Consider the following 26,639-nt stretch of genomic DNA (forward strand, 5'->3'; position numbering starts at 1 on the left):
ATTCTGCATCTTCCTTTTCACAATACCCCACAGATTTTCTATGGGGCTAAGGTCAGGGGAGTTGGCGGGCCAATTTAGAACAGAAATACCATGGTCCGTAAACCAGGCACGGGTAGATTTTGCGCTGTGTGCAGGCGCCAAGTCCTGTTGGAACTTGAAATCTCCATCTCCATAGAGCAGGTCAGCAGCAGGAAGCATGAAGTGCTCTAAAACTTGCTGGTAGACTGCTGCGTTGACCCTGGATCTCAGGAAACAGAGTGGACCGACACCAGCAGATGACATGGCACCCCAAACCATCACTGATGGTGGAAACTTTACACTAGACTTCAGGCAACGTGGATCCTGTGCCTCTCCTGTCTTCCTCCAGACTCTGGGACCTCGATTTCCAAAGGAAATGCAAAATTTGTATGGTTGGGTGATGGTTTGGGGTGCCATGTCATCTGCTGGTGTCGGTCCACTCTGTTTCCTGAGATCCAGGGTCAACGCAGCCGTCTACCAGCAAGTTTTAGAGGACTTCATGCTTCCTGCTGCTGACCTGCTCTATGGAGATGGAGATTTCAAGTTCCAACAGGACTTGGCGCCTGCACACAGCGCAAAATCTACCCGTGCCTGGTTTACGGACCATGGTATTTCTGTTCTAAATTGGCCCGCCAACTCCCCTGACCTTAGCCCCATAGAAAATCTGTGGGGTATTGTGAAAAGGAAGATGCAGAATGCCAGACCCAAAAACGCAGAAGAGTTGAAGGCCACTATCAGAGCAACCTGGGCTCTCATAACACCTGAGCAGTGCCAGAAACTCATCGACTCCATGCCACGCCGCATTAACGCAGTAATTGAGGCAAAAGGAGCTCCAACCAAGTATTGAGTATTGTACATGCTCATATTTTTCATTTTCATACTTTTCAGTTGGCCAACATTTCTAAAAATCCCTTTTTTGTATTAGCCTTAAGTAATATTCTAATTTTGTGACACACGGAATTTTGGATTTTCATTTGTTGCCACTTCAAATCATCAAAATTAAATGAAATAAACATTTGAATGCATCAGTCTGTGTGCAATGAATAAATATAATGTACAAGTTACACCTTTTGAATGCAATTACTGATATAAATCAAGTTTTTCAAAATATTCAAATTTACTGGCTTTTACCTGTATATACCTTGATGTTGCAGAAAAAAGACCATATATTTTTTTAACCGATTTCCGAAGTCTAAATGGGTGAATTTTGGCGAATTAAACGCCTTTCTATTATTCGCTCTTGGAGCGATGACGTCACGACGTGACGTCACATCGGGAAGCAATCCGCCATTTTCTCACTTTCGTCGGTGTGTTGTCGGAGGGTGTAACAACACAAACAGGGACGGATTCAAATTGCACCAGTGGCCCAAAGATGCGAAAGTTGCAAGAAATTGGACAAAATTTGTTCAAAATACGAGGCTGTGGGGAAAGCCGACGAAATGGTCAGTCGTTTGTTCCGCACACTTTACCGACGAAAGCTATGCTACGACAGAGATGGCAAGAATGTGTGGATATCCTGCGACACTCAAAGCAGATGCTGAAATCAACTCCAAAACTGGACAGATCAGCTTTCAGGAAAAGAGAGCGGATGAGGGTATGTCTACAGAATATACTAATTGATGAAAACTTTATTCATTACTCGCGGTTCTACGTAAATTATTACACATAAACTGTGTTTACCAATAATTTAGCTTAAAAACATTTATTTTTTTCAATCATTCGAGTACATTCGGGTAGTCTTGTGTAATGCAGTATTTTGTGTCTATTTAGGTATGGTTAACCTGAGTGCTGAAATTGTGGAAAAATATATGTTCTTAGCGCGCCTGAAATGGGCTGTCTGCACTCTCAAAGTGCATGTTGTTGCCAAATGTATTTCATATGCTGTAAACCTAGTTCATAGTTGTTAGTTTCCTTTAATGCCAAACAAACACATACCAATCGTTGGTTAGAAGGCGATCGCCGAATTCGTCCTCGCTTTCTCCCGTGTCGCTGGCTGTCGTGTCGTTTTCGTCGGTTTCGCTTGCATACGGTTCAAATTGATATGGCTCAATAGCTTCAGTTTCTTCTTCAATTTCGTTTTCGCTACCTGCCTCCACACTACAACCATCCGTTTCAATACATGCGTAATCTGTTGAATCGCTTAAGCCGCTGAAATCCGAGTGTGAATCCGAGCTAATGTCGCTATAAACTTGCTGTTCTATCCGCCATGTTTGTTTGTATTGGCATCACTGTGTGACGTCACAGGAAAATGGACGGGTGTATATAACGATGGTTAAAATCAGGCACTTTGAAGCTTTTTTTAGGGATATTGCGTGATGGGTAAAATTTTGAAAAAAACTTTGAAAAATAAAATAAGCCACTGGGAACTGATTTTTAATGGTTTTAACCCTTCTGAAATTGTGATAATGTTCCCCTTTAATACGTCGTAGGTGTATTTATTTCAGTATAAAAGTGTCAAACGTTTTTTTTGCTTCGGTCATGAAATGATTTTAATGGTGTACCAGGGCATACATGCATATGACACATTTAATTGATTATTCTCACCTGTATGTAGACCATCAGTCGTTTAAAAAATGCCACATCTACACTTTCATGGCAAATAATGCCAACAAACTTAGAATTTTGCAAGTTAGTTTCAATGTCATTTCATACAGTGGCACTCAATACCTCTAGCATTTCATTTCTGGCTTTGTGACGGCGGTAAGCTGCCGGTATGCTGGCACCTTTGGACTTTTGCAGCTCAATCAGGCTTGGGAACTTCGACAAGGGGAGGTTCTCTTTGGCCAAGTAATACACAGTCCGCAGCTGGCTAATAACACTGTCTTTACTTGCCTCCTCTGCTCTTTTCAGAGCGCCAAAAAAGCTGGTCGACTGCTTCCCAGCTGATTCGGCCAACTTGTGAACTAATTGTTGTGAATTGATTTACGTGGACGCCGACTTAAACAAGTTGAAAAACTTATTCGGGTGTTACCATTTAGTGGTCAATTGTATGGAATATGTACTGGACTGTGCAATCTACTAATAAAAGCTTCAATCAGTCAATCAAAGAGTAGCATTCATGTGCCTGTCCAAACCTTTTGACTGGGGGGCCGCATTGGGCATAAAAAATATGGCCGAAAGCTGACTACATGCAAATGAATGCGATATATATATATATATATATATATATATATATATATATACTAGAGATGCGCTGTTTGCGGACACAACCGCGGAGTCCGCGGATTATCCGCGGGTCGGGCGGTTGAAATTAAAAAAAATAAATTAGATTTTATCCGCAGGTCGGGCGGTTGAAATAAAAAAAAATTAGATTTTATCCGCAGGTCGGGCGGTTGAAATAAAAAAAAATTAGATTTTAAATAGATTCAGGCGGGTGGCAGTTAAACCAATTCGGAAATATGTATACATAGTTAAATGTTGTTACCCACATACGAAAAACGAGCAGCACTCTTTGAAACAGGCAATTATTTATCATCAGGCACCTGCAGCACGCCACAATAGAAGAAGAAAAAAAAAAAAGATGGCAACGCTGGCAGCAAACGTGGTACGCGACAAACTAAAAAAGGGAATACTAAAGACCAGGGGAAAAAAAGGCCAGAAAAGTTCAGCGTGGACTCGTTTTTATGAGGTTGTAAATCAGGATGATAGTAATGCTGGCTACGTAATTTGCAAGAGCTGCGACGCTGTTTATGTCTACGACAGTCACAAAACCGGGACATCTAACATGGTGCATCACATTTGTGCAAAACCCCGAACCTCCACAAACACCCTGAGCATGAGCAGTTTCGTCCGCCGTGATCCCAGAAGAGTGCCACAGGATGTTAAAACAAGGCTTACAGATGCATGTGTGAACGCAGCTGCCTGCAGCAGTTTGAGTGGCGCGAGCGCGCTTGGAGGTGCGCTCAGCGCGGCTCCCAGATGATTGCGCACTGGTGTGCGTCTGGGCCGTGACAGCGTGGCACGCATTGAATGTCTCTGCTGCATTGGATCAGTCTCCTTTCTTTAACAGGCAAAAGCTTTATAACCTCACTAATGCCTTGCATCGTCTATATTAGATATATAACAACGGGTGGGTGCGGGCGGGTGCGGTTTTGAAAAAATGTTAGTTCGGGTGGATGGCGGATGGGCGACGACTTTTGTGATGCGGTTTCAGATGAAATAATTGCCTATCCGCGCATCTCTAATATATACATATAATTATTGTAATAATATAATGGACTATAATTACATTAAAATATTGTTATTAAGAGTATGTGAAAGTTCAACTACCGTATTTTCCGCACTATAAGGCGCACCTAAAAACCACAAACTTTCTCAAAAGCTGACAGTGCGCCTTATAACCCGGTGCGCTTTATATATGGATAAATATTAAGATTCATTTTCATAAAGTTTAGGTCTCGCAACTACGGTAAACAGCCGCCATCTTTTTTCCCCGTAGAAGAAGCGCGCGGTGCATGCTGGGATATGTGACGTTTCATTTCCATTTGTGTGTTTATGTAAAGACCCCAAAATGGCTCCTATTAAGTGTGTTGTCTGTCTAATTATAAATAATGCAGACGAGGCGTGTTAACTGAGTTCTCAACGTTTTCTCACAGCGTGCTCATAACCACATTCGAACTCCCAGCATACAACAACGCTTCTCAGGGCTACCGCGCATGCTCGTAACTATCGTTGCATGCTGGGTAGTGTAGTTGTTATATTTGCTAGCTCATAACAGCACATTGAGAGACACGCTTACGCGCTTAATTCAATACTCGCCGTCATTCCGGGTGGATTGACAAAAGACCTCCAGCCGCTAGATATTGGTGTCAACAGGGCATTCGAAGCTAGACTGCTAACTGCGTGGGAACGTCTCAGGGCTACCGCGCATGCTCGTAACTATCGTTGCATGCTGGGTAGTGTAGTTGTTATATTTGCTAGCTCATAACAGCACATTGAGAGACACGCTTACGCGCTTAATTCAATACTCGCCGTCATTCCGGGTGGATTGACAAAAGACCTCCAGCCGCTAGATATTGGTGTCAACAGGGCATTCGAAGCTAGACTGCTAACTGCGTGGGAACAATGGAAGACAGAAGGCGAACACACCTTCACTAAGACGAGGAGGCAGCGCCAGACGACGCCAACATCTGCCAGTGGATCGTAAATTTGCCCAACTTTTCACTTCGGACACCGAAGACGAAGGATTTACGAATGAAGAATAACTTCAGAAAGTGAGCGCTATGTTTATTTTGTGTGTTGTGACATTAACGTTCGAGCAACATTATGTTGCTATTGCTCTGCACTATTTTGAATTTTACTATGTTTGTGATTGCACATTTGCGTACATTTTGGGAGTGAACAGAGTTGTTAGAACGCTGGTTTTTAATATATTATTAAAGTTTGACTGACCTATCTGACTGTTTTTTTGACATTCCCTTTAGCGCAGCGTAGGCGCGGCTTATAGTCCGGGGCGGCTTATTGGTGGACAAAGTTATGAAATATGTAATTCATTGAAGGTGCGGCTAATAATCCGGTGCGCCTTATAGTGCGGAAAATACGGTACCTTGAGGGAAGACGTCGCCAACTATTAGCAATTAATTTGTCGGCGACACATTTTATTAATGTTTTTTGTCAAAGTCAACGAATGGTTGCATCTCTACTAGTTACTGTGAGTTTGAACACGGTGTATTGTTTATCTTATGAAAAATGAGGCGTGTCCCTGGGAGGCAAAGGAGAGTGAGTTGACTGCGTCTCTCAGATAATTATGCGTCAGGGATGCAGGACACGTACTTTGCAACTTCACTGAGTATACGGTCGATACTACAGTGATTAGATCAATGTTTTCTTTTTTTCCAAATTAGGTTTTTTCTGTGGTCTTTTTGTTATTGTTGACAGCAGGACATTAAATCAAAGCCAATAGTAGTTTTTGCACTATTTCCTTTTTTTTTGCTCAAAATCTTGAGTTTGAGTTTATTTCGAACATGCAAGCATACAACATGATACATCACAATTTCCGGTTTCTCTTTTCAACATGTTCGAAAAGGAGTAGGAAGAAGCAGAGCTTATTTAATCCTACCCCTTTTCTTTTACATAACAGTTGCCAAAACTTTAGTTCACTTCCTGTTCTCAATTTATTCACAATATACTCTATAAGTAATCACAATAAAAAATAAATAAATAAATAATAATTGGTGAAGTAAGTTATATTTCATATGATGAGATAAGTAAGGTTATTTTGAGAGTGAAAGAATGGATGAATTAAATAAATTCAGAATGTTTATCATGGTTCTTCTTCTTTGTACTTTGTAAACACTTTAAGTTTGAAGAGTTTCTTGAAGTGGATCATATTAGTACATTGTTTGATTGCTTTGCTTAATCCATTCCATAATTTAGTTCCACATACTGATATACTGAAGGTCTTAAGTGTTGTACGTGCTTACAAATGTTTTAAATTACATTTTTCTCTAAGATTATATTTCTCCTCTTTTTTGAGAAGAATTGTTGTATATTCTTGGGTAGCAGGTTATAGTTTGCTTTGTGTATAATTTTAGCTGTTTGCAGATTCACTATGTCGTGGAATTTCAGTATCTTTGATTCAATAAATAAAGGATTTGTATGTTCTCTATAGCCAACATTATGTATTATTCTAACTGATCTTTTTTGTAACACCGTTAATGAATGAAGTGTACTTTTGTAGTTATTTCCCCATATTTCTACACAGTAACTCAGATATGGTAACACTAGTGAGCAGTAGAGAATATGAAGTGATTTTTTGTCTAGAACATGTTTTGCTTTATTCATTATTGACGTGTTTCTTGCTACTTTGTTGTATATTTTTTACGTGAGATTTCCAGTTCAATTTATCATCAATCATTATACCTAGAAATTTGGTTTCATTTACTCTTTCAATTTCTATTCCGTCTATTTGTATTTGTGTTTGACTTTCTCTTCTACTGTTACCAAATAGCATTATTTTAGTCTTACTGAGATTCAACGATAGTCTGTTTTTGTCAAACCATCTTTTTAATTTGTTAATTTCTTCTGTTATTATTTGTATTATCTTCTGTGTGTTCTCTCCTGAACAAAACGCTGTTGTACCATCCGCAAATAATACTAACTTTAAATCCTTTGTAACTTTACAAATGTCATTTATATAGCGATTGAATAATTTAGGTCCTAGTATTGATCCCTGAGGTACACCACAGGATATATTTAGCGTTGTAGACGTGTGTTCGCCGAACTTCACGTATTGTTTCCTGTTCATTAGATAACTTCTTATCCAGTTTAAGACTAACCCTCTGATGCCATATCGTTCTAGTTTTTTGATTAAAATATTGTGATTCATTGTGTCAAATGCTTTAGTTAGATCCATAAAAACTGCTGCCGCACATTTTTTACTATCTATTGCATTGGTAATTTCTTCTGTAATTTCAATTAAAGCCATTGAAGTTGAAACATTAGCTCTATAACCATATTGGTTCTCTTCGAGTATTCTATTTTTATTTATGAAACTCTCTAATCTGTTATTGAACAGTTTTTCAATGATTTTAGAAAATTGTGCAAGTAAAGAAACAGGTCTATAATTTGTAAATTGATGTTTGTCTCCAGTCTTATAAATTGGTGCAACTTTAGCTATTTTCATTTTGTTTGGGAATTTACCTGTTTGAAATGATAGGTTACTAATATACATTAATGGTCCTGAGATCTCTTCAATAACCTTTTTTTTAATCGTTTCCATATCAATTCCGTTACAATCAGTTGAAGTCTTAAATTTACATTTTTTCACGATTGTAACTATTTCCTCCTGTGTCACATGAGGAACATGGAGTTGGGATTTCTCTCTATGGTATCATTATAGTCCTCAATTGAAACTGGGTCTTGTATGTAATAAAAGGAAATAAGAAAATAATTTAAATATATAGTTGATATTTTTAGACTGCAATCCTGTGTATTGTTTTTATAATTGTGATCAAAAATGTAATTGGTCAATGATGTTGCAACGGAAAGTAACCAGATATTAACAGTAAATTAGCAAGTAGATGAATAGTTTTGAAAAAATAAACCAAAGGGAAATGACGCAAAATGTTACTGCATATTATATCAGCAGCTAAATTAGGAGCCCTTTAACCTCTTTTGAAATGGTTCTACTATCATATATTGTGTATGCCAAATAATATTTTGTGGTGTATATCGTTATCGCAGGGGGCTGCAATATATATTTCAGTTCATATTGCTTGGATTAAAAATGATGTCCCGTCCAGCTCATTGAATACTCGTCACTGTTGGCATTCACGCACGTGCGTCTACGGGACGCAGATTTATTATTTTTTTAAACCGAAACTGCCTTCTTCGGGTCAAAATTTTGGTTTGCTTGTTTGTTTGTTTTTATCGATAATCGCTTTCCGTCGGTGTTTTGTTTATATTTGCTGTCAAATTTCCGTCCCCGTTTATTGCGTTTTTATTGATCGACTTCAAAGTAATTAACTTTCCGGTACAATTTTGTAGATTTTGATTCGCCGAAAGTTTTATCAATCACAAATACTGCATTTCCGGTATTAGGACTCCCGCGTGTTATTGTTTTCGTCATGGCGAGCAATAAAGCCTTTTTCCAAAACACAATATAGAATGTGAGATATAACAGGATAATGCATAAATTTATCATTTGTTTTCAAAACGGTTACAAAAAAGTGAGACCCCATTTTTATGACTTGATGGGACCCCATTTTGAAAATTCCTAGCGCCAACACTGACTTGTGGTGGTCGTCAAGCCAGCGTCTGTTCTCAATGGGTACTAGGCGCTATTTAACCCTTCTCAAAGAACAATGCCCTATGCTTTTGCGTTGTTTTTGGCTACCTGAACCGTTTAAATCGCAAAAGGGATAAACGTTTCTTTAGATTTTCTCGAGAGGTACCGTATTTTTCTGACTATAAGTCGCAGTTTTTTTCATAGATTGGCCGGGGGTGCGACTTATACTCAGGAGCGACTTATGTGTGAAATTATTAACACGTTAGTGTAAAATATCAAATAATATTATTTATCTAATTCACGTAAGAGACTAGACGTATAAGATTTCATGGGATTTAGCGATTAGGAGTGACAGATTGTTTGGTAAACGTATAGCATGTTCTATATGTTATAGTTATTTGAATGACTCTTACCATAATATGTTACGTTAAAGGGTAACATTATCACAATTTCAGAAGGGTTAAAACCATTAAAAATCAGTTCCCAGTGGCTTATTTTATTTTTCGAAGTTTTTTTCAAAATTGTACCCATCGCGCAATATCCCTAAAAAAAAGCTTCAAAGTGCCTGATTTTAACCATCGTTATATACACCCGTCCATTTTCCTGTGACGTCACACAGTGATACCAATACAAACAAACATGGTGCATAGAACAGCAAGGTATAGCGACATTAGCTCGGATTCAGACTCGGATTTCAGCGGCTTAAGCGATTCAACAGATTACGCATGTATTGAAACGGATGGTTGTAGTGTGGAGGCAGGTAGCGAAAACGAAATTGAAGAAGAAACTGAAGCTATTGAGCCATATCGGTTTGAACCGTATGCAAGCGAAACCGACGAAAACGACACGACAGCCAGCGACACGGGAGAAAGCGAGGACGAATTTGGCGATCGTCTTCTAACCAACGATTGGTATATGTTTGTTTGGCATTAAAGGAAACTAACAACTATGAACTAGGTTTACAGCATATGAAACACATTTGGCAACAACATGCACTTTGAGAGTGCAGACAGTACAATTTTCATCAATGAATATATTCTGTAGACATACCCTCATCCACTCTTTTCCTGAAAGCTTATCTGTCCAGTCCAGTTGGAAATGCATCTGCTTTGAGTGTCGCAGGATATCCACACATTGTTGCCATCTCTGTCGTAGCATAGCTTTCGTCGGTAAAGTGTGCGGAACAAACGTCCAATTTCTTGCCACTTTCGCATCTTTGGGCCACTGGTGCAACTTGAATCCGTCCCTGTTCGTGTTGTTACACCCTCTGACAACACACCGACGAGGCATGATGTCTCCAAGGTACGGAAAACAGTCGAAAAAACGGAAAATAACAGCTGATTTGACTCTGTGTTTGTAATGTGTTTGAGAAAGTGGCGGATTGCTTCCCGATGTGACGTCACGTTGTGACGTCATCGCTCCGAGAGCGAATAATAGAAAGGCGTTTAATTCGCCAAAATTCACCCATTTAGAGTTCGGAAATCGGTTAAAAAAATATATGGTCTTTTTTTCTGCAACATCAAGGTATATATTGACGCTTACATAGGTCTGGTGATAATGTTCCCCTTTAACATACCAGGCACGTTCTCAGTTGGTTATTTATGCGTCATATAACGTACACTTATTCAGCCTGTTGTTCACTATTCTTTATTTATTTTAAATTGCCTTTCCAATGTCTATTCTTGGTGATGGATTTTATCAAATAAATTTCCCCAAAAAATGCGACTTATACTGCAGTGCGACTTATATATGTTTTTTTCCTTCTTTATTATGCATTTTCGGCCGGTGCGACTTATACTCCGAAAAGTACAGTACTCAATTATGGCGGAAGAGTGAGAGATTTTCTGAAAAAAGACGAGAAATGTAGCACACTCCAGTCCAAGGGAGCAGAGCCGAAGAATGTACGAGTTCCGTTAAAGGTTTGTTTGATATTCTTTCTCATTTAAGTATTATCTTGATATTATTTCTATTTCTTAAGACACATTTAAGCTAAGAGTGTTCCGTAAAGCACCAACTCGGCAAGTCTAAATAAAATAAATCAAATGTGAGAAAAACTTAAAAGAGTTAAGCTTTTACCAAAGGCAACAATCATAAATGAAGCTTTCAGCACATACACAATGTTGACATCTATAGTTATATTTTGATAAAGACGGGGTTAAACACGCTATTTGTAAACTGCGTGTGCTACAGCAAGGACTATGGCGTCACATTAGTGCCAAAAATCCGAGCGCATAAAAACCGTTATCGCGCGCTGATTCTCCACTTCGTGCGCACGCGCGACACCCTTTTGCGCGCGCGTGGTGCCTTTTTGCGCGCGCGCGACGCCTTTCTGCGCCCTCTCTGTGTACTCCTGGCATCTCTCCTCGCGCTGTCATGTTTCTTTTTTCACTTTGGGGGCGGGTATGCTTAGATGTCCCCTTCTTTCTGATTGGCTGTGAGCATTTTTCATATGACCAATCATTCTCCAGCGTAGCAACGTTGTAGCCATCTTACCTCGGACATCTAGCCTCAATCATTACATTGATGTCAATGGTACATGTACTAATTACATTACCATAACTTGCTCGATTTTCAACCAATTTACAAACGGTTTGCCTTGTTACAAATCTTATTACATGTAGATATGACATAGGATGCTGTACCTGTTGAAATTACATATTTCGCTTTAAAAAAAAAAAAGACTTAATTGTGCAACATAGTTGTGTAGGGTCAGTGTTAGTCAGTTCTCTGATTATTTTAAACTGTTTCAGAATACATTATTAAAAGCTATTTTTAACATTTTAAAAACAAAATTCAAAGATTATTTCATTAATTTTATGGCTGAATCAAAAGAAATTCCATAAATTAGAAAACAAATGTTCAAGAAGAAGTGAAAATATAAAATAATGTTATGGTTGGATGTTATTGCTGGTGGACCAGTTCTGGCTGAAAGATGTGATTATGGTGTTTGTTGTCTTATTTATTTGGGTCACATTTTGTATTACCCTGTATTGTGTTTATGTGGTATGAAATAACCTTCATCAGCGCGCAACATTTTTTTATCCACTTCTTCCTCCGTAAATCTTGATACATATTGACGATGACCCGCCCTGCTATACTTCTGATTGGCTCTGAGCATTTTTCAGCATTTTTCGCCTGACCAATCAGAAAGAAGGTGCCGTCCAAGCATACCCGCCCCCAAAGTGCCAAAAAGAAACATAACAGCGCGAGGAGAGATGCCAGGAGTACACAGAGAGCGCGCAGAAAGGCGTCGTGCGCGCGCAAAAAGGCAACACGCGCGCGCAAAAGGGTGTCGCGCGCGCACGAAGTGGAGAATCAGCGCGCGATAACAGTTTTTATGCGCTCGGATTTTTGGCACTAATGTGACGCCATAAAGGACAGGCAACAAACACGGCAGTAAACACGAAGTTAAATCATGAAATGCAACCTTGTCCGAGCAAAATCGATGCAAATTTATTTGAAAGAGTCTTGATACCAATTATTCTTGACCCAGCTAAACACAAAGAAGTTGTAGACCTTCATGCTTTTCCGAGTTTCCATCGGTTTTGTCGTTTAGAATGATGTCTGGATCTCACAGTAGTTTGATGTGTTTGGGAACTGCACCGATGAATTATTCTTCATCACTCGAAAAATCTATAAGGCATAAGGATCTCTTTCATTGCATAGCTGGATTTTTTTTGCTCGTATCTGTTTTTTGCAGGAAGATTTAAGTCTCTTTTGTACAACAGCCACCTGAGCTTGGTTTTCACATCTGGGGAAAAAAATCAAGCAATTGCCCCTCTCTAATCCAGTTAATATGTTTTGTTAGTCTTTACCAAAGATTGGTATTCAAAAACAATGTCTCAGCTTTTGTCCCGTGCTGCTAGTGTTCACCAGTTTTCCAGCACGTAGTCTCAAATGATGCATAGTACAGGCCAAAAGTTTGGACACACCTTCTCATTCAGTGTGTTTTCTTTATTTTCATGATTATTTACATTGTAGATAGTTTTGATGCCTTTACTGACAATCACACCTTTTGAAGTGAAAACCCTTTTAGGTGAGTACCTCATAGAGTGAATGCCAAGAGAGTGCAAAACAGTAATCTGAGCAAAGGGTGGCTATTTTAAAGAAACTAGAATATAAAACATATTTTCGGTTATTTCACCTTTTTTTGTTAAGTACATAACTCCACATGTGTTCATTCATAGTTTTGATGCCTTCAGTGACAATCTACAAGGTAAATAGTCATGAAAATAAAGAAAACCCATTGAATGAGAAGGTGTGTCCAAACTTTAGGCCTGTACTGTACGTTCCCTCATGCTCTCTCGCCTTTTTCCCTCCGGCTCTTTTTTCTTCTGCTTTGTTGACACTAATGACACCACACCTCGGCCGATCATGTGCGGCTTTAACAGGAATAAAGATGTGGAAGACTTAAGGGTTCCAGGTTCGATCCCCGCTTCCGCCATCCTCGTCACTGCAGTTGTGTCCGTGGGCAAGATACTTTACCCACCTGCTCCCAGTGCCACCCACACTGGTTTAAATGTAACTTAGATAATGGGTTTCACTATGTAAAGTGTTCTAAATCACTAGAGAAAAGCGCTATATACAAAACCCAAAACCAGGGAAGTTGGCACGTTGTGTAATTCGTAAATAAAAACCGAATACAATGATTTGGAAATCCTTTTTCAATTTATATTCAATTGAATAGACTGCAAAGACAAGATATTTAATGTTCGAACTGAGAAACTTTTTTTTTTTTTTGCAAATAATCATTAACTTAGAGTTTAATGACAGCAACACATTGCAAAAATGTTGGCACAGGGGCATTTTTACCACTGTGTTACATGGCCTTTCCTTTTAATGACACTCAGTAAACGTTTGGGAACTGAGGAGACACATTTTTGAAGCTTTTCAGGTAGAATAATTTCCCATTCTTGCTTGATGTACAGCTTCAGTTCAACAGTCTGGGGTCTCCGTTGTCATTGTCCATTGCTTTGCATAGTAGAGTTTTAACTTGCACTTACAGATGTAGCGACAAACTGTGGTTACTGACAGTGGTTTTCTGAAGTGTTTCTGAGCCCATGTGGTGATATCCTTTACACACTGATGTCGTTTTTTTGATGCAGTACCGCCTGTGGGATCGAAGGTCCGTAATATCATCGTTTACGTGTAGTGATTTGCCCAGATTCTCTGAACCTTTTGATGATATTACGGACCGTAGATGGTGAAATCCCTAAATTCCTTCCAATAGCTCGTTGAGAAATGTTGTTCTTAAACTGTTCGACAATTTGCTCACGCATTTGTTCACAAAGTGGTGACCCTCGCCCCATCCTTGTTTGTGAATGACTGAGCTTTTCATGGAAGCTGCTTTTATACCCAATCATGACACCCACATGTTCCCAATTAGCCAGTTCACCTGTGGGATGTTCCAAATAAGTGTTTAATGAGCATTCCTCAACTTTGTCAGTCTTTTTTTAAACATGTAACATGCATCAAATTCCAAATGAGCTAATATTTGCAAAAAATAACAAAAGTTTTTCAGTTCGAACATTAAGTATCTTGTCTTTGCAGTCTATTCAATTGAATATAGATTGAAAGGGATTTGCAAATCATTATATTCCGTTTTTATTTACCATTTACACAACGTGCCAACTTCTGGGGTTTGGGTTTGGTAAATATAATTCACTTCACTTCACAGAAAAAAAGTAATGTTCACCTAAAATAGTTGTTTTTGTCTGTGAACAAATAATCACTAGTGTCCTCCTGAGTAGAAGGACAAAGCAGACCCTTTCGATGCGGAGGAGGTGGTGCAGGAGATGTCCAGGAAGCAGAGAGCATCTCTGTGGGGGAATCTGGCCTCCCTTCTTCAGGTTGTCCTGGCCGAGGTCCCTCCTGAGCGCTGGGAGGAGGATGGAAAGGATGCGGACGGCGTGAGTTGATTTGGACCTCAACTTTTTAATGACCCACTGCTGCTGCATCTGGGTCATGTTGTGCTTGTCTTCTTCCTCCAGAAACTCGTAATGGCTGTGGTGGACGGCATCACGCTTGTGGCCAGCGTGTCATTGAACGTCCTGCAAGATGGCGACGCCTACAACAGCCTTCTTGACATTGCCCACCAGCTTCAAAGTGGGTGTGCTGGCCAATTTCTCTTCAAGATAAAAAGGTTCTTAAAAAAGAGTAATCCCCGAATCCCCTGCACAGATGTTTTGCTGTCTCTTCCGGTGTCGGCGGCCCATGTGCCGCACCACATTCAAACGCTGTGCGAGGCCTGGTGGAAGAAAGGCCTGCAGGACAAGGAGACGTTTGGCCACACTGCTTTCATCATCTCGCTGCAGAAGAGCTTTGTTTTGGATAAAGTGGTCTGTATTTGATTTGCACAATTACAATCATATTTAATCCAGTTCAGTCCAAAATTCTGCATCCAGAATTGATAGTACACAAACATGATTGTGTCTGCACTTTGATTATACATTTGTTTGTAGTACATCCAGTGGCATGTCGGTTTTTGTAAGGTTCAGTCTTCAACCAAAATATGTCTGTCTTTGTGCTCTGTACCGTTTATCGTTCAGCCAAACATTGTTTGTACGTTCTCTTTCAGTCAGTGCAGCCCTGGGCTTGAAATACTGAGCACAAATCCTCATAAGAATTACGTCTCGCAGCATTAGTTATCAGTCCAGAGATGTCAACATAATAAAGTTAAAGTTAAAGTACCAATGATTGTCACACACACACTAGGTGTGGCGAGATTATTCTCTGCATTTGACCCATCACCCTTGATCACCCCCTGGGAGGTGAGGGGAGCAGTGGGCAGCAGCGGTGGCCGCGCCCGGGAATCATTTTGGTGATTTAACCCCCAATTCCAACCCTTGATGCTGAGTGCCAAGCAGGGAGGTAATGGGTCCCATTTTTATAGTCTTTGGTATGACTCGGCCGGGGTTTGAACTCACAACCTACCAATCTCAGGGCGGACACTCTAACCACTAGGCCACTGAGTAATGTCCAATGCGGTTAGGAAGTAGGGATGGAACTAGAGATGTCCGATAATATCGGACTGCCGATATTATAGGCCGATAAATGCTTTAAAATGTAATATCGGAAATTATCGGTATTGGTTTCAAAAAGTAAAATTTATGACTTTTTAAAACGCCGCTGTGTACACGGACGTAAAGAGAAGTACAGAGCGCCAATAAACCTTAAAGACACTGCCTTTGCATGCCGGCCCAATCACATAATATCTACAGCTTTTCACACACACAAGTGAATGCAATGCATACTTGGTCAACAGCCATACAGGTCACACTGAGGGTGGCCGTATAAACAACTTTAACACTGTTACAAATATGCGCCACACTGTGAACCCACACCAAACAAGAATTTCGGGAGAACATCCGCACCGTAACACAACATAAACACAACAGAACAAATACCCAGAACCCCTTGCAGCACTAACTCTTCCGGGACGCTACAATATACTACCCTCTACCCCAAACCCCGGGCAGCACGGTGGAAGAGGGGTTAGTGCATCTGCCTCACAATACGAAGGTCCTGAGTAGTCTTGGGTTCAATCCCGGGCTCGGGATCTTTCTGTGTGGAGTTTGCATGTTCTCCCCGTGACTGCGTGGGTTCCCTCCGGGTACTCCGGCTTCCTCCCACCTCCAAAAACATGCATCTGGGGATAAGTTGATTGGCAACACTAAATTGGCCCTAGTGTGTGGATGTGAGTGTGAATGTTGTCTGTCTATCTGTGTTGGCCCTGCGATGAGGTGGCGACTTGTCCAGGGTGTACCCCGCCTCCCGCCCGATTGTAGCTGAGATAGGCTCCAGCGACCCCAAAGGGAATAAGCGGTAGAAAATGGATGGATGGATACCCCAAACCCCGCCCACCTCAACCTCCTCATGCTCTCTCAGGGAGAGCATGTCCCAAATTCCAAGCTGCTGTTTTGAGGCATGTTAAAAAAAAAAAAATGCACTTTGTGACTTCAATAATAAATATGGCAGTGCCATGTTGGAATTTTTTCCATAACTTGAGTTGATTTATTTTGGAAAACCTTGTTACATTGTTTAATGCATCCAGCGGGGCATCACAACAAAATTACCGTATTTTCCGCACTATAAGGCGCACCGGATTATTAGCCACACCTTCAATGAATTACATATTTCATAACTTTGTCCACCAATAAGCCGCCCCGGATTATAAGCCGCGCCTACGCTGCGCTAAAGGGAATGTCAAAAAAACAGTCAGATAGTTCAGTCAAACTTTAATAATATATTGAAAACCAGCGTTCTAACAACTCTGTCCCAAAATGTACGCAAATGTGCAATCACAAACATAGTAAAATTCAAAATGGTGTAGAGCAATAGCAACATAATGTTGCTCGAACGTTAATGTCACAACACACAAAATAAACATAGCGCTCACCTTCTGAAGTTATTCTTCATTCGTAAATCCTTCGAATTCTTCGTCTTCGGTGTCCGAATTGAAAAGTTGCGCAAGCGTGGGATCCAAAATGGCCGGTTCCGTCTCGTCGAAGTCATCGGAGTCAGTGTCGCTGTTGTTGTCCAGTAGTTCTGTGAATCCTGCCTTCCAGAAAGCTCGGACCACAGTTGTGACCGAAATATCTGCCCAGGCATTTACGATCCACTGGCAAATGTTGGCGTATGTCGTCCGGCGCTGTCTGCCCGTCTTAGTGAAGGTGTGTTCGCCTTCGGTCATCCATTGTTCCCACGCCGTTCGCAGTCGTGATTTGAATGCCCTGTTGACACCAATATCCAGCGGTTGGAGTTCTTTGGTTAATCCACCCGGAATGACGGCGAGTGTTGTATTTGTGTGCTTCACTTGTTTTTTGACACCATCTGTGATGTGGGCGCGCATAGAGTCGTATATCAACATGGACGGAGCTGTGTGAAAAAAGCCACCCGGCCTCTTCGCGTAAACTTCCCTTAACCACTCGCTCATCTTTTCTTCATCCATCCATCCCTTCGAGTTAGCTTTTATGATGACGCCGGCTGGAAAGGTCTCTTTTGGCAAGGTCTTCCTTTTGAATATCACCATGGGTGGAAGTTAGCATGGCAAGCTAGAACCACAGTGAAGGATGACTTCTCATTCCCTGTGGTGCGAATATTCACCGTACGTGCTCCCGTTCCACAGTGCGGTTCACAGGAATATCAGTTGCTGTGAAATACGGTAGTAATCCGTGTGCGGATGGAGAGATTGCGTCTTTTTATGAACCGGATCCTTGTCGCTTAGTAGGAGCCATTTTGTGGTCTTTACAGATGTAAACAGGAAATGAAACGTACGGTGATATCCGCGCGTTTTTTCTTCTTCTTCCGGGGGCGGGTGGTTGCTTACAGTAGAAGAAGAAGCGCTTCCTGTTCTATGGGGGCGGGTGCTTTCCTTGGCGGTTGCTTGCGTAGAAGAAGAAGCGCTTCCTGTTCTACCGGGAAAAAAGATGGCGGCTGTTTACCGAAGTTGCGAGATCGAAACTTTATGAAAATGAATCGTAATAAAGCGCACCGGGTTATAAGGCGCACTGTCAGCTTTTGAGAAAATTTGTGGTTTTTAGGTGCGCCTTATAGTGCGGAAAATACGGTAGGCATAATAATGTGTTAATTCCACGACTGTATATATCGGTATTAGTTGATATCGGAATCGGTAATTAAGAGTTGGACAATATCGTATATCGGCAAAAAAGCCATTATCGGACATCTGTAGATGGAACAATGATGTGTGAGGGAGCAGGGTTGGGGTGGGGGCGGGGTTTGGTGGTAGCAGGGGTGTATAATGTAGCCCGGAAAAGTGAGGGCTGCATGGGATTCTGGGTGTTTGTTCTGTTGTGTTTATGTTGTGTTAAGGTGCAGATGTTCTCCCGAAATGTGTTTGTCATTCTTGTTTGGTTTTGGTTCAAAGTGTGGCGCATTATTAGTAAGAGTGTTAAAGTTGTTTTATATGTCCACCGTCAGTGTAACCTGTGTGGCTGTTGACCAAGTATGCCTTGCTGTCACGTACGTGTGCAAGCAAAAGATGTATATTGTTTAACAAGTGTTGGGCTGGCACTCTGTTAATACAGATTGTAGAGGGCGCCAAATGTTGTACCATCATGGCACGCCCTTATCATAGCTGTAAGGGTGAAAATCGGTGAATTTTAATCCCGGGAGTTTTCTGCGGGAGGCACTGAAATCCGGAAGTCTCACGGGAAAATTGGGGGGTTCAGCAAGTAAGCTGCTGAGCCGCATCAGAGTGATCAAAGAGCCGCATGCGGCTCCGGAGCCGCGGGTTGCCGACCCCTGGTATAGGTGAATAAAGACTTCTGGCTGTAATCGCTGCTAAAGGTGCATTAGCACAGTATTAAGCAAAAGCTGTGAAAACCTATGTGCATGTGATTTATTTTTAATTCTTAATACATTTGCAAAATTAAAACTTCACACTGTCATTATGGCGTATTGTCTGCAAAATTTTAGAACAAAATAATTTTTTTCCATTTTGGAATAAGGCTGTAACACAACATGTGGAAAAAGTGAGGGCTGTGAATGCTCTCCGGATGCAATTTATTTAAGTTTCAATACAAACCACTTTAGAATGGATTAATAACCAAAACCGAAGTACTGCTCTATTGTATAATTTTGTGAATACCTCTCTGACAGCGTTAATCAAACGTGTGCCTAACTTTTTTTTTTAATTTGTATTCATCTGTTCTCTATTTCTATGACCTTCCTATTAGAGTTCTGAAATCCAAAGAGTCTGGAGCCTCCACGAGGTGCTGTTGGATGTGGACTACGCGTCAAACAAGCAGCTCATCGACCAGCTGCTTCAGTGTTTCCACAGTCCTGCCTTCATCGGAAATGATAATGTGAGTGCTCTTGTGTTTTCCACCGACCTGCAATGTACCTGAGGCATTGGGTTGCGGCGGAGAAAAGGTCAGGCAAGGTGGACTTGGGGGAGAGGCAGTTGTGCGCAGGAGAGGGGTGTGCTTTGCCTTGAATGCTATTGACGGTGTAACAATATCAACACTATTTTAACTAGTTTTTCTTATTCTTATCACGTACAATTAAGCAAAACAAAGTCAATAATACACAATACGATAACTAAACCAAATATGTCCAAACTTTTTCCAGCGAGGTCCTAATACAGAAAAAATGGAGGATGCAAAACCAATACATGCTAAAGTGTCACAACAAAACATTCACACTTAACATTGTTATAGCAAACAAAGCTAAATAGTGTAATATCTAGTTAACCCCCATGTTTATCATTCCTTTATTAATATTATTTATCATTCCAACAACTAAAACCTTTTTTGTGAACTTTAGCAAACTCAAATTTGTGATATTTTGAAAGACACTTGTACACAAAGAAATATACACACAATTATGTTACATATACACACAATTATGTTGTGCTTAAAGGAGAACATTATCACAATTTCAGAATTGTTAAAACCATTAAAAATCAGTTCCCAGTGGCTTATTATATTTTTCAAAGTTTTTTTCAAAATTTTACCCATCACGCAATATCCCTAAAAAAAGCTTCAAAGTGCCTGATTTTAACCACCCGTCCATTTTCCTGTGACGTCACATAGTGAAGCCAACACAAACAAACATGGCGGAAAGAACAGCAAGCTATAGCGACATTAGCTCGGATTCAGACTCTGATTTCAGCGGCTTAAGCAATTCAACAGATTACGAATGTATTGAAACGGATGGTTGTAGTGTGGAGGCAGATAGCGAAAACGAAATTGAAGAAGAAACTGAAGCTATTGAGCCATATCGGTTTGAACCGTATGCAAGCGAAAACGACACGACAGCCAGCGACACGGGAGAAAGCGAGGACGAATTTGGCGATCGCCTTCTAACCAACGATTGGTATGTGTTTGTTTGGCATTAAAGGAAACTAACAACTATGAACTAGGTTTACAGCATATGAAATACATTTGGCAACAACATGCACTCTGAGAGTGCAGACAGCCCAATTTTCATCAATTAATATATTCTGTAGACATACCCTCTTGTCAGCAGGCCAGGGAAGCTAGGGTCGGTATTCTTCTCTTGATCATCTTCGGGACGGTGTGAGCCAAGACATCCAGGGGGTTTAGCTCGCTCGTCTGCGGGAACAAACTGCCGCCATTGCTTGCCGTGCTACCGGGGTCCCTTGTCCCTGAATTGCTCACACACTCCGACAGATTCAATGGGGGTCTGGCGGCAGATTTCTTTGACTTTATCGTTGGAAATGCATCTGCTTTGAGTGTCGCAGGATATCCACACATTCTTGCCATCTCTGTCGTAGCATAGCTTTCGTCGGTAAAGTGTGCGGAACAAACGTCCAATTTCTTGCCACTTTCGCATCTTTGGGCCACTGGTGCAACTTGAATCCGTCCCTGTTCATGTTGTTACACCCTCCGACAACACACCGACGAGGCATGATGTCTCCAAGGTACGGAAAACAGTCGAAAAAACGGAAAATAACAGAGCTGATTTGACTCGATGTTTGAGAAAATGGCGGATTGCTTCCCGATGCGACGTCACATTGTGACGTCATCGCTCCGAGAGCGAATATTAGAAAGGCGTTTAATTCGCCAAAATTCACCCATTTAGAGTTCGGAAATCAATTAAAAAAATATATGGTCTTTTTTCTGCAACATCAAGGTATATATTGACGCTTACATAGGTCTGGTGATAATGTTCCCCTTTAAATAAACAAAATTAATAATGAGTTTATTTCTAAAGTAAACTATGAATAAAGTTAAAATGCAAATGAAAATACGGACTCACCACTGTAGTCATAATTTTGGCGCTTAATAAACTTCTCTATGGTTTTAGATCCAGACTTGTTTGAGATTGTCATTGATGCCCCAAGTGGTGGAAAAGTATATTACAACTGAGCAGTAGGCCACGGCCTAACAAAGGGCCTTATTGTTAAGAAACATTGCAGTAATACATTTCCAAAACAACAACTGTCGATTTTACGATAAATAAAAAACCAGTTCAATCGCCAGAATTTTTACGTAAAAAGCAGCACCAATGTTTATTTTTTAGAAAAATGCTGTTAAAATTTAAGGTAAAATTCTAGCGACTGAGCTGCCTTTTTTTCCATTACGACATATGTAAAAAAAACTTTGTTATAAAATGCATAGGTAATTGAGTAAAATATAGTGAGGCAAATCTTTACATACATTTATATTCATATTATTTACGGTTACAAGCGGCCCTGTCAAGTCAACTTTATTTATATAACACGTTTACGACAACTTTTAAATTGAACCAAAGTGCTTTACAGGTTAAAAAAGCATAGAGCAAAAACAAAACAAAAAACAAACGAAGAACATAAAACAATGAATGAGCTGAACAAGATAGTGCAAAAGCAATACGGTAAAAGGGGTCGAATAAAAAGTCAAAATTTGCTAAATAAAATAAAAATAATAATAGTAAAAGTGTGACAAATTGAAAAATAAAACTAAAGCGAAGGGGTGGGGGGTACTAGAAATGGTGGCCTAGTGGGCAGACTCAGCTCAGGTCAAAGGCCAGCGAGAAGAGGTAGGTCTTAAGAAGGGTTTTGAAGACCCCCAGAGTCTGGGCTGACCTAATGTGGAGGGAAAGGCTGTTCCAGAGCTTAGGGGCGGCAACGGAAAAGGCTCTGTCCCCTCTGGTCTTTAGCCTGGATCTGGGGACTGCCAACAGCAGTTGGTCAGCTGACCTTAGGGCTCGAGACGAGGTATGATGATGCAGAAGCTCGGTCAGGTATTGTGGGGCCAGACCATTTAGGGATTTAAAAACAATTAAAAGTAATTTAAAATCAATGCCGTGACGGACAGGGAGCCAGTGGAGTGAGGCCAGGACTAGGGTGATGTGCTCGCGTTTTTTGGTGCTGGTGAGGAGACGGGCAGCCGCGTTTTGCGCAAGCTGCAAACGACGGAGTGATGCCTGATCAATGCCAGCGTACAGTGAGTTGTTATTGTATAGCCCAGTGGTTCTCAACCTTTTTTCAGTGATGTACCCCCTGTGAATTTTTTTTTAATTCAAGTAGTCCCTAATCAGAGCAAAGCATTTTTGGTTGAAAAAATTAGATAAAGAAGTAAAATACAGCACTATGTCATCAGTTTCTGATTTATTAGATTGTATAACAGTGCAAAATATTGCTCATTTGTAGTGGTCTATCTTGAACTATTTAGAAAAAAAGATAGGTTTTTATTTATATTTATAAAGGATTTTTGAATTGTTGCTATTTTTAGAATATTAAAAAAAAATCTCAGTACCTTCAAGTACCCCCTGGGGTATGCATACCCCCATTTGAGAACCACTGGTCTAGCCGGTGTGTGATGAAGGCATGAATAGCAGTCTCCAGGTCGCTCTGGGAGAGATAGGCCTTGGTCTTTGCTAGGGTTCTGAGATGGTGAAAGCTGGTACTAACCACTGAGCTGACCTGTTTTGTGAATTTGAAGGCATTATCGAAGATCACTCCGAGGCTGCGTCTGAAGGCAGCCTTAAATGCGATGTGGCCCTCAGTGAAAATAAGTTTGACACCTCTGCCATAGACAGTAAGATGCTCTGGTTGTCGGCCATTTTGGTTTTCAGGGCCCATTTTTAGGAGAATTTGGAAAAATAGCTTAATTATTAAATTTTTTTTATATGAATTTATCCCAGATGTGTTTATTTTCCCTTTAAAATGTGATGCAGGCCAAAACAAAATGAGCAGTGGGCCGCACTGAAGTAAAGAAAATAGAAATAACTACTACTCATTTGAATCCTTTGGTTTTTGCCCTCAAAGTCCTTCTGTGTGCAGGGAATTATTACCTGAATCTGTAAACATGTACAAAAGGGACAGAAACAATTAAAAAAATATATATTTATGTAATTCCTCTACCCATCAAAAGAGTTTGTGCTTTTTGTGTCGTAATTACAATTTAATAAAATGTTATTAAATTAAATGCAAAAAGCATCACCTTTATTGGTTCAATACATCTTTGGACAATTTTGAGCAGTATTTTAAAAGTTAAAGTACCACTGATAGTCTCACACACACACTCGGTGTGGTGAAATTACTCTCTGCATTTGACATTTTACCCATCCCCTTGTTCCACCCCCTAAGTCAAAGTATAATATCTTTATTAAATGTATCAAAAAGTGCTTGTGTAGTAGGAGTGTCAAAAAAATTAGATTTTCGAATTAACCGATTCTTATTTGTAACAATTCTTAATTGATGAAAAAAAAAGATTAAATCTGTTTATTTAAATGTATTTATTTTATGAAGAAATGTAGTTAATCATAGAACTGGTACCCAATGTTTAGAAAAAGTATGGATTTTGAATCGAAAATCGTTTGGAATGGATTCTAAATCTAATTGTTACCCCCAATAATCGAGTATAATCGTGCAGTGCCCAAAGATTCCCATCTCTATTGTGTAAGGTACTTTTGTTTAGCGCAGTCAGACCGGCTGCTGTGCACAGCGCTGTTAATGTGAAGGAGTGAAGTGTTCTTTTGTTCTAAACTTCACGAGTTTGGAGACAACTTGAGGCTGTTAAAAAAAAAAAAAAAATTGAGTCTCTCTCTGGTTCAAGCTCAGAAATTTGAACGCATGTAATCGTTTTTTTCAATCATAATACTTTTATAATCGTGAGAAGTTGAAATCGAGATTAAAATTTGACAGCATTTTGCTTCTCTCTCCCTTCTGGCCCTAGTCCACATCATTGTCCATCCAGTATTTCACGAATTTGTGGCATCCAGGGGAGTTTAGGCAGCGCTGTTTTCGGTGATCAAGGTCTTTGGTGGCTGAGTTTTCGATGCATCACTTTTTCAATAGTGCACAAATAATAGGCACTCAGGAAAAAACACAGAGGCTATTTCATCCCTACAAGCCTGTTTTGCAGGTTTCCCTGCTCTTTGATAAAATCCCCTGAAATTGATGCGGCCGTTCAAAACAAAAAATATCAAGAAAAATACTTAATGGGAAATAATAAACATTTCAAGTATAATCTAACAAAACATTAATGAAGTGATCACTGCAAACTTGTGCATTCTTTGGCTATGCACCTTTGGACTGGAGTGTGTGCTGCTTTTCTCGTCGTTTTGTAAAATCTTGCACACTTCCGCCCTTTTTAATTACCACTCGAGGAACTCTCAAGTAACTGTTATCCTTTTCGCGATTTGAACGATTCGTACAGCCGAAAACAACACAAGCACAGGGCATTTTTTCTTTGAGGAAGGCTAAATGGCGCCTTGTACCCATTGAGAACAGAGCGAGCTTGACCACCACGCATATTCAATGGGCGGGACGTGAGCCGGACGTGCTGTCAGTAAAATCCAAGCAGTATATATGTATGGGTAACACTGGTGCTTAGTTGGTGTTTGCATTTATCACCATGTTCATCAACTGTGTGTGTGTGTGTGTGTGTGTGTGTGTGTGTGTGTGTGTGTGTGTGTGTGTGTGTGTGTGTGTGTGTGTGTGTGTGTGTGTGTGTGTGTGTGTGTGTGTGTGTGTGTGTGTGTGTGTGTGTGTGTGTGTGTGTGTGTGTGTGTGTGTGTGTGTGTGTGTGTGTGTGTGTGTGTGTGTGTGTGTTGTTGTAGGGCAAGCGCTTCCTGGTGTTCCTCTTCAGCTGGAACATCGACTTCATCTGTCTCATTCACAACACTGTCAAAAATCATCTCGAGTTTTTCAGCAAGTAAGAGACATTTTTGCACCTTGTCCTTACCTATCCTGTCCTGACTGTGGCTTTGTTTTATTCTAGGAGCAAAGTGTCACACATCGCAGAGATCTACTTTCGGGCCTGGAAGAAGGCCAGCGGAGACTTCCTGGAGAAGATGGAGAATGTATGCATACAAGATTTCATGCACTGTGCCATTCTGCTGCACAGAACCTCTCCTGTCCATGGCAAAGTCAGACAGGTAGAATTGTCATCATAATTAACTTGAACATTGATCATGAAAGGTATTTAATGTAACCTACCGTATTTTTCGGAGTATAAGTCGCTCCGGAGTATAAGTCGCACTGGCTGAAAATGCATAATAAAGAAGGAAAAAAACATATATAAGTCGCACTGGAGTATAAGTCGCATTTTTTGGGGAAATGTATTTGATAAAACCCAACACCAAGAATAGACATTTGAAAGGCAATTTAAAATAAATAAAGAATAGTGAACAACAGGCTGAATAAGTGTACGTTATATGAGGCATAAATAACCAACTGAGAACGTGCCTGGTATGTTAACGTAACATATTATGGTAAGAGTCATTCAAATAACTATACCATATAGAACATGCTATACGTTTACCAAACAATCTGTCACTCTTAATCGCTAAATCCCATGAAATCTTATACGTCTAGTCTCTTACGTGAATGAGCTAAATAATATTATTTGATATTTTACGCTAATGTGTTAATGATTTCACACATAAGTCGCTCCTGAGTATAAGTCGCACCCCCGGCCAAACTATGAAAAAAAACTGCGATTTATAGTCCGAAAAATACGGTACTATGTTGTGGGAACCAGAATATTGGTAGCAGAAAGAAACAACCCCTTTTGTGTGAGTGGGTGTGGATGAGTGTGAATGGGGGAGGGAGTTTTTTTGGGTTGATGCACTAATTGTATCTTGTGTTTTTTATGTTGATTTAATAAAAAAAACTACGATGATCCCGGGGCCTGGATACCTGCTCTATATGCTGTTTTTTCATCTCATTGCAGATTGTGAGCTACTTCCACATGAGAAAAGCCTGCCCCCAAGTGGAGAAGATGCTCAATGACCTGTACAAGCCCATTCTTTGGAAAGCCCTCTGTGTATGTATCATCCTTTTTGTTTGGTTCACCTGAGTACCACATGAGTCAAAAGCCTGCAACTCTTGCATCATCAGGCTCCTAACTTTGAAGTTCGCGCCAACGCCACTTTCCTTTTCACCTCGGCGTTCCCCATCCATGACCCTGATCAAAGC

The 26,639-nt window shown here is 40.4% G+C and overlaps 1 protein-coding gene across 2 annotated transcripts in view; it reads left to right on the forward strand.

The window, feature by feature from the left end:
- The window catches only part of ncapg2 (non-SMC condensin II complex, subunit G2), a 47,932-nt gene that overhangs the window by 1,481 nt on the left and 19,812 nt on the right, over positions 1-26,639 (forward strand). For both annotated transcript variants that reach the window (XM_061964781.1, XM_061964782.2), the window contains 8 exons: positions 14,497-14,655; positions 14,737-14,851; positions 14,927-15,084; positions 19,444-19,572; positions 25,280-25,374; positions 25,441-25,597; positions 26,395-26,487; positions 26,562-26,639. The exon at positions 26,562-26,639 is cut by the window's right edge and continues 48 nt beyond it. In XM_061964781.1, coding sequence (XP_061820765.1) covers positions 14,497-14,655; positions 14,737-14,851; positions 14,927-15,084; positions 19,444-19,572; positions 25,280-25,374; positions 25,441-25,597; positions 26,395-26,487; positions 26,562-26,639 — 984 coding nt within the window. The remainder of the gene's footprint in view (positions 1-14,496; positions 14,656-14,736; positions 14,852-14,926; positions 15,085-19,443; positions 19,573-25,279; positions 25,375-25,440; positions 25,598-26,394; positions 26,488-26,561) is intronic.

This window comes from Nerophis lumbriciformis, linkage group LG07 (assembly GCF_033978685.3).
Source record: "Nerophis lumbriciformis linkage group LG07, RoL_Nlum_v2.1, whole genome shotgun sequence".
Taxonomy (NCBI): domain Eukaryota; kingdom Metazoa; phylum Chordata; class Actinopteri; order Syngnathiformes; family Syngnathidae; genus Nerophis; species Nerophis lumbriciformis.